We start from the raw sequence: 9,273 nt of genomic DNA, 5'->3' as shown, positions 1-9,273 counted from the left end.
GGAAGGAGAGAAGAGTGTGAGACTGGGACGTAAACAGCTAGTGTATAAAATAAAAAATGTAGTGTTTACACACTTGCACACAAACTAATGGACCAAAGCACTTTTGACTTTAAAATACAAAGCAGCTCATCTTTGTTATTTTTAATGATGCTACTGCATTTCGGCCACATAACCAACACATATGACTTTGCCTCAAATACAGTGGAGTTCTCCTATCCTCCTAACAAATGCTAACTACTAGTTTGAATAAGGTTCCAGTTTCCTGGGTTTGTATAAAGCTGCCTATTGCTGCATACAAGAAAGATGGAGTTTGCCGTGTAAAATAATTATGTAACATAATTAATATAGTGAATGGAGGAGTGAAAATGTTTCTTTCATTTAAAACACAGCATGGAATTTAGCTGTGTCTCATGATTTGGTAGATTTCCATGTGTAATGTGTTGATACAATGAGAGGTCAATCAAACAGCTCAGTAGAGCACATACTGTACCTCCACCAAGGCTCAAAAGACCCCTTATATTCAGTCAAGCTGCACCAAATTTCACAATCTCATAGAGTTCAGTTCCAGTTCCCATGATTTATTCCCTGAGAAAACAGTGAAAATCTTGATATACACTGTAATTTACAGTAACTTCTGCCAAATTCCATGCAAATATTTAGAACATTTGCTAAAAGACATTAAACAGCACTGCTTGATTGATGACTAGAAGACATACTGCATTGCTGGCATCACTTTGTATAATTAGAACTCTGTAGAGTGACAGTCTATAACACTCCCCTTATGAAACCACATTCAAATTCACTAAATCCAGATTTATTTGGATTTTATTTGGATCTGCACAAAATTGCTAAACATAGACCCTTTTTCACAATGTTAAATAAAGTGAAAAAAAATTGGATCTGCTCCCTGTATCCGGATCCGCACCAAACTTTAATAGGTTCTCTACTGACCCGTACCACGTCCATACATACAGTTTAGTGGTAATCTGTTCTGTAGTTTTTGTGTAATCATTCGTACAAAATCAAACAAACAAACAGACAGGGGTAAAACAACCTCCTTGGTGGAGGTAATAAGAGGTGCATTTTCTGTGCTGGAATTCCTTTTTGATTTCTGTGGTTTATTTTGGTCTTTTTCATCATGACTTTGAGAAGTGCCTATGGTTTGTTTGATGTTAAACTGAACTGAATCCTGAAACCTGCGGCAGCAGCACTGCTCTGTCTATATGTACAGTACAGTAAGTCCTGACTGTTACAGGTATAGACTCTTTTGCCTGCACTTTACTTGCCTGTACAGTTCTTTTGTACTGTATGACAATGTGTATCCTTATCTGGGTGTAATATTAATGTGTTTTGATAGTTTTTTTATTTGAACGCACCCATTTATTGATATTTTCCACAAACATTTACGTTTGTTTATTTTAACCTGATCAGGGTTTTTCTATTATTTTTTTTATAGATTTTTAGATTGATACAAATACAACTTATATTTATATACAGTTTATTGTACATTTATTAACATTCTTATTGGTGCAAGGGGTAAAACTTGATAATACTCATATTGAAGAACAACCTAAAAGTTGGAATATCAGCTTTCAAGGAGAGACTGGGGGGAGTGGAGAGTGGAAACTGAGTAATCTGGGGCCTGCCAGTGTCACAACAAGCTGTGTGGATGAGCTACAGTCTGAACAAAGCACAACTTCACAGAGGAGCAAGAAACAGCGTCTCAGTATGCTGCTCAATGCTGCTGATAACAGATATAGAATATACAGAATACTGTAGAGTGAAGTAATGACTGAAGGGTGAGAGTAAGAGAGGCCACCTTGTTCCTCTGTTCTTGTGCTTTGGCAGGACCTCTGGCAAACAATTCAATTTCATTCATATCTTTTTTTCTCTACAACCACACAGCTAGAATTTGAGTCTCCACAGTCTATGGGAGTTTGCAATATCTTAATGATGGATGGAGGATGTTTAGTCAAACAGCTTGGCCGCTGTGGCCTTGCCGTCGTACTTGGCGCCTTTTCCGTCAAACTCAGACGGCAGGATGTCCGCGTCAAACTCCTTGTAGTAGTTTTCCAGCTCGTCTCCATGGACGAACACCTGAGGCAGGGACGACAATCTGTTAGTCATCTCAGACTGTGTATTCAGTTTGTAAATGTGTGGAAATTAATTTAATTTGATTTGCTAACTATAAAACCGTGAGGTGGGAATAATCCATAAACAGACTGGTACAATTTAACTGGTACTTTAGGTCTTATGATTATTAGAGTCTGAAGCCTCCAGACTGCTGTGCTAATCATAGAAAAATGCGACACTAATATTAAGCATGCGAAACTCCAGCATTATCAAGCAATGTCACATGAGAGATATTTAAACCAAACCAGAAAAACATGACCCTCCAAACTGGAGTAAAAATCTACTTTAACTCATGTTACCTTTTTTTTCTCATCTTACAAGTTTTTAATTACATGATAGTTACAACACCAGGGAGACTCTGCATTTATATATTTTATCATGGAAGTGCTGCACTTAAATTTCCCTCTAACATTATTGCATCCCATAGACTGAAAAAATGTCTTGGAAGAAGCAGTAGTAGATACAGTTATATCGTTATTTTCTTTTTAATGCATATGATTTGATGACTATCATTATTATTTGATGACCCTAAAACTCCTCACATAACACTGTCACCCTGCTAAACTGTCTCCTTGATTTTCATTCTGATGAGATTCAGATTTTAATTGTCTGTCAGGATAGTGAAAATAACCTAATTTTGAAGTCTTGGTCCACGATTTAATTCCATAACTCAGCATTGCTGAATCCTCAGTGTCATCTTTGATCATAACCTCACTCTAATTAAACATGAAAAATCAGTGGTTCAATATGATTTCTCACAAGGATTTCAAGGATTAGAACATATTTTCTGCTACAAAAGTAGAAACAGTTTTTCATGCTTTATAAACCAGTCGATTGCCCTGCAGTAATTCACTACTCTCTGGTACCAAAGAAAAATCCCTTCCCTGCCTCCATCTCATCTTAAACTTTTAACTCAGGCTAAGGAATGTGATAATATGTCAACTATCAAATTTGCTTCTCTTCACTGGCTACCTATTTTTTTTAGAACTGATTTTAAGGTATTGTGAATTACTTGCAAAACCCGGAGAGGCAGCGCCCCATGTTATTCATCAGATTTGTTAATGATTTATGTTGAAGCGCTGCTTTTGATTGTCATGGTTTCCATTGATAAACAAAGGTGACAGAACCTTTGTCTGAGGAGATCAGAGATGATTTGTATTTTTAATCACTGTTAAAAAAAAAGAATAACAACTGGCTTGTTTAAAATTGCTTTTTTTTTCCCAATTTCGTTGTCATTTTATTGTGATGCACTTTGTAACTGTTTTAAGAAGTGCGATATAAATAAAATGGTTATATTATTATTGTTACAGTGTAGTCATTATTATTGTATCAACTTTGTAAGACTCACTCTCTCTAGCAGCTTGCTCTTCATGAGAGGTTTGACCACGTTGTAGGTGGTGGTGAAGTACCAGGGCTGGTGGATGAAGTGCACAGCTTTGAAACGGGCAGGGAATGAATCCTGGTGGAAAAGAAAATGAAGAGAACGTTTAGTGACTTTCTGAGACTAAATGTTTTCAGCAGTGTCTCTCTAATTGTCTATAGTAACCAATTAGTCCAGGGTAAGAACGGGTTTTCCCACCTGCAACATGTCCACCATCTTTTTGAGCTCGGTGGGTTTGATTCCTGACGCCTGCTGCATAGTGAAGCCCTTGAAGTTCTCGATGATGCAGAACCCGTTGATCTGAGTCTCTTCGTTCTCCAGCAGCTTCTCCAGGATCACACAGTAGGCACGAAGGATCTGAAATCACACACACACACAGACATGCAGCATGTTTGTTTGCCAACCTGTTAACAGACATCCCCACTCTTGTTCACAAGCTCACAAATAATGTACCCTAAATAAACATGGTAGAGACCTATGGGGTTTTTCATGTCTACTATTTAACTTTTGTGTATGTTCAAACACTGTCGAGCCAAACATCATTTATCAAGGTTGTGTGATGATTGAGTCCAGTAAAGATTTTTTTTTAAAGTAGAGCTCAGGCCAAAGTGTCCCACCCACCTAATTTTTTAACTCTTTTTTGAAGGATGGGATGATATAGAAAACATCTATGGCGATATCAGATTTGTCCATCAAATAACAAAATAATCTTGAATTTGAATGAAAAGTGAGCACTTCTAACCTCATCGAAAGTGATCTCCTCGTAGTCCCAGTTCTCGATGTTGAAGAGCAAAACCACACGGCCGTACTTGTCTCTGCTCTGCAGGATGCCAGGGTAGCCGGCCTCGATGGTGCTGCGTACGGCCTCCGGGGTCAGATTCTCAAACAGCTCAGGGTAATCCTTCCTGAATCGCACGTAGCCTAGACACAGGAGCAGCTTTTTAGAATTTGTGAGTTTTTTTTGGTAATCACGTCCTGTTTGGTCCTGTCGTCCACTGGCAATTTGATAGAAGTCCTTCTAGCAGCTACACTGTGAAATAATTGTTTTAATTTCGATTCAATTACACTTTTATATATTTATTTATTATTTAAAACCCAAATTATAAAATGTATTCTATTAATGAAAAGTTTGACTGGGTCACACTCAGCTGCACTCAGCAAATGGTACTGCAATGAAAACAATATAATCAGGCTTCAGTGTCTCATGATGCTCTAAATGCTGTTTCACCCTGGCAAAGACAAATATCTGGAAACACAAGACCACTACCAAAAGAATTATTCATAGAATATCAACATTGGTGCTCTATCAGACTTAAAACCATGTGTCACTTGAATAAATATGCAATATTAACTGTTGTTATACAAGAGTGGATAGTGGAGGTTCAGATTGTCTCACTACTTGAAACATAATTACAGTTAAAACAGGAAAAACTTCTGTCTGTTAGGGCAGCTTTGGCTGAGGGGTAAAGCGGTCGTCCTCCAATCAGAAGGTCGGCGTTTTGAACCCAGTCTTTCCCAACTGCATGCCGAAGTGTCCTTGGGCAAGGTACTGAACCCTGAATTGAACCTAATAGCTATTGGAAGTCTCTTTGGATAAAAGTGTCAGCTAAATGATATGAAATATATTTTAAAAAATGGCACTTTAATGCATTTTCTTAAATTTACCCTTCATAAGTTCGAAGGCTCTGGGCACGTCGTACTTCCTGGCGCGGATGAAGCGGACCAGCAAAGTGTCGGGTTTCTCCCCGAAGGTGTTCTGCACCCCCTTGGCCAGATCATCACCTGCGTCCGCCTTTTCCTTTATCATTCCTCGCAGCTCCTTCACCGCAGACACCCGCTTCTCATCTGTCTCGTTCAGCTCATCCTTTGCCTGCAGGGGGAGCCAGGCCAGATGGTTAGATCACGTTCTTTGCTCAGTGTTTTGGTTTTGTACACCACAGGGTCAGAAATGTACGTGAAGATTTCATAAAAAAAAAATTTCTTTATCAAAGTCTGTTGTGAAGAGTTAAATTTAGCTAAGGCCAAATTTGCCTTCTTGACATAGCTAGTGGATTCGATTAGCAGACAGATGGTAAGCTAGTTATGCTAACTGGCTAGTGTTTGTGTGTTAGCTCACTTAAGTTAGCTGAATTATTGGCCTCTTCTCATGTTTTTCCTCATGTTTGTAGTGTTTTCTTTTAAGAATATATGTTAAACTAAACATCTGTTATGATAAAGAGAAAGTACAACTGTAGGCTACTGGAAGCTAACATGTTGCAAATGTCAACTCCCCTGCATAGCTGAGGTGTCCTAAACACCCTGTGTTTGCTAATATTAATGATTAGAAAATAATGATTATTATTCTGAATATATTTAATGTATAGTTTTGTGCAGTTTAATATATCATCCATATAGAACTGTTCAAAGACCCTGCTAACACACAGGAGTTGTCAGGTATTCTGGCTAATTAGACCTCTCCTGGTGTCAAACTTGTGCCGAGCTAAGCTACAAATTACGAGAACTAAATTTGAGAATTGGTTGCAATGATAAAGGCCTAAGTCATACTTTCTTAAAAGTGCAGGTGAAATAAAAAGAAAGTCAGATATACCAACAGACTCCTGGAAGGAAGTCTAATCAGGCAAAAAAAAAAAGGTTCGGTGTGCTACAGGGAGCTAGAACTGTTCAATGTCCTGATGTCTGATGCAGTTTGGTGATGTCTCTGAACGTTTGTTTGTTCGAGTACCTTCTGCTTAGTGTGGTCTGGCAGACTGGCACAGGATCCAAACACTGGCCCGTGGTCCTTGACGGTGAGACGCTCCAGCTTAGCCCTGAGAGCCTGCTCCTCCTCCGACACCATACGGTAAGTTCCACTCTGAAGAGACAAGAGACAGCATTAATGCAACAGACAATGTCTCCTAGTCTGCCCACCAACACAAACACAGCAGGTCAAACTTATATACTGGTTGGCATATTTCATCGTGGAAATTCTGATATTTTATTTTATTCACTGGTTTAGCTAATAATATTATTATGTGTCAAATAACTTTAATTACACTTTATAAGATATACACAATACATTTGAGGAATCACATAATTGTACAAAAGTCAAGTCATGTTATTTATATATTATAATGCCCAAATCACAAATTCATCTCAAGGGGCTTGCCAACCTCTACAGCCACACCACGTATGTCCTCTTTCATTCAGCAGAACTTCTCATAAGTTACATGTTGTCTAAACACAAGAAGATCTGTACCTGAATCAAGTCTAGAATTGGAAAAATTGTGATCTACATTAGTAAATAGTTTTAAATTATTGAAAACATTTCTGTAATCGCAGGAAAAATCTCAACTACTTCGACCAAATGAGTCCTGGTGGTGAAGACTGGTCACTGCAGTTATCTTGTACTGAAAACTGAATATAAATTATAAAGTTGGATGTCGATCCCTGTTTTTCCACAGCTCTCTGTGGACATTAAGCTCACATTACACTGTCGAATGTGTCATTTTTACAGATGACATTTCACCATAGAAAAGCACCGGTGTAATTAAAACCATTAATAATAGATGACCTCTGTTTATCTGTGCCGGGTCCAGGGCTTTAACATGAGACATAGCTCACTGACCTGGCGGCAAAAAGAATGGAGCAAATGCATCATTAATGTTAGTAATGTGCTTTTCGTAGATTGCAAAAAAATATTAATAACCCATGCTGCATATTGCATACTTCTTTTACTCCCTTCATTGTGAGAATAGAAACATCCACACCACTGCTGAGTGGTTGTTTGACTGTTTTTTATCTCTTGCATATTTCTTTAGTCAAAAGCTTGATGCCTTGCTATGCCAGTGCAAAAACAAGTCTTGTGCTGTTTAAAATGTGTCTAATCCACTTGAAGCAACATGCCTCTCCAGCGGTGTTTCAGGGCCACAATGAATGGGCCTCAGTGTTTGCTTAATCTCCCTCACATGAGTCCAGTAAAGCTTGTAAATACATGTTAAGGAATACCCGTTGGCCTGAAGCAGGGATCAGAGATTAAGCGGCTAAGGCTACTGTAGCTGTAGACGGCATCCACAACAATGAGCTTTGGTGTTGAGAAATGTTGAGCTGCGGCTACAGAGTCCATGTTATATGAGGATGAATTGGTATTTGTGCTGAAGAAGGCGATTGCCTGATGGGCGTATTACTTAATACCAACCCCTTCATCCCTCAACACCACTGTTAAAGCAGTTTTTAAATGAATAGAAGTGCTAGTACTTACAACCACAGCCATGTCCTCGGCTCTTTAAATCAGCTTTGTACTAGAAGAAAATAAAAAAGAATTTATTCATGTGAATCTCAGTTTAAAAAAAAAGAAAAAGATAAAAGACAATTGACACATTGTAGTCCACATTAATCCCCCTTCATCTCACCCTCTCTCCCATCACAAGCTAGCCTCTCTGTGCTATATTTGGCACTCGCCCTTTCCCGGGTGATTGATCAGGAGATTTAAGGTCGGCACTCTATTGTTTCCTAATCAACACGCTCACAGTCACTGTCACCGTTTTTATTCTTTAATCTTTTATCATCAGTCTTTTAATCTTTTAACCATTCAAATATTTTTTATCTTACATTAATTACACCAAACGTTTCTTCATAATGTTTGTTGCAGCGTGTTCTTATTCTAATAGCTGAATTATCAAGTATTTCACAGCAAGAAAATTCATCTGAAACTATTTTGATAATCGATTCATAATTTCCCATGCAAATCTTCCATTCATTATCAATTCCAGCTTCTCATCTGCCAGAACATGTGGCAGGAAACTGATTATCTTTGGGTTTTGGATGGTTTGTCACACAAAACAAGCAAATTGAAATGTTACACTTGACTTTGAGAAATTATGATTGGTGTTTGGACTATTTACTAAACTAGACCAAATTATATATTGGGAAATAACAGGGATATGACTCTATCAAGCAAACAATCCTCTGTTTGACTTACCTAATTTACAACACTCAATATTCAAATCCACTGTGATATTTTTGGCCTGCGACAAAAAACAATTTCACTTCTTCTGCATAATTTTTTTTCTATCCGTTAGTAGAGACTTAACCCTGTTCTGCCTGTCATGCTGTACTTGTATAGCCGACTAGTAGAGACCATGGCCATCCCATTTACAGGTGCAGCTACCATGCAAACATGTTTACCCACAACAGACTTTATTTAACACTGAAATATCACATATAGATAGAAAGATACGGAAAAAGTAGTGTTATAAAACAAAAATTTGCCAAATACACTCATATATACACACATTGCGGTTTCATGAAACTGTAAACAACATAAGTATCACCAGCTGAAGCTCTACTCCTCAGTTACAGTATTAAGCAGAAGAGTTGTACATCATTCAACAGTCTTACCTGAGGCAGATGTGAAGTTGCTGGCAGGAGGTTGCAGCGGTCTGCGTAGAGCAGGGTGCAGGGGACCGGTGTTTTGTAGCTGTGGGATTAGTGGCGTCACACCAGATTACACCTAACAAATTTTTTCTTGTTCTTTTCGATCAGCATAAAGTGCTGGAGGTGCTGAAGAAGGGGGAGGACGCAGGGGGAGTGATGGTGATGGTTTTTTTTAGACCAATGGGGAAGGTGCTCCCATGATGACAGGGAAAGGGTCAGGGCACATTTTGGATGATGTAATGCTGGGTATGTACTTTAGGTAACAGGTGGTTTAAGGGGAGGGGGGTTTGGACGGATTTGATCGCATTCCAACGCGACTTGGATGGAGAGAAAAGTGACCATTGTGA

General features: G+C 38.5%; 1 protein-coding gene across 1 annotated transcript; it reads right to left on the bottom strand.

Moving 5' to 3' along the window:
* Positions 1-428: 428 nt before the first annotated feature.
* On the bottom strand, positions 429-9,016 carry rlbp1b (retinaldehyde binding protein 1b). The gene is made up of 8 exons (XM_034589035.1): positions 8,891-9,016; positions 7,752-7,791; positions 6,237-6,365; positions 5,180-5,384; positions 4,257-4,435; positions 3,713-3,871; positions 3,482-3,592; positions 429-2,097 (listed from the first exon to the last, which is right to left on the bottom strand). Exons 2-8 carry the CDS (start codon positions 7,761-7,763, stop codon positions 1,969-1,971), a joined length of 924 nt encoding a protein of 307 aa, XP_034444926.1. The 5' UTR covers positions 7,764-7,791; positions 8,891-9,016; the 3' UTR covers positions 429-1,968.
* Positions 9,017-9,273: the final 257 nt, after the last annotated feature.

The sequence above is a fragment of the Hippoglossus hippoglossus genome, chromosome 6 (genome assembly GCF_009819705.1).
Source record: "Hippoglossus hippoglossus isolate fHipHip1 chromosome 6, fHipHip1.pri, whole genome shotgun sequence".
NCBI lineage: Eukaryota > Metazoa > Chordata > Actinopteri > Pleuronectiformes > Pleuronectidae > Hippoglossus > Hippoglossus hippoglossus.
Note: the sequence above shows the minus strand (reverse complement) of the source record. Positions and strands in the feature narration are given on the sequence as shown.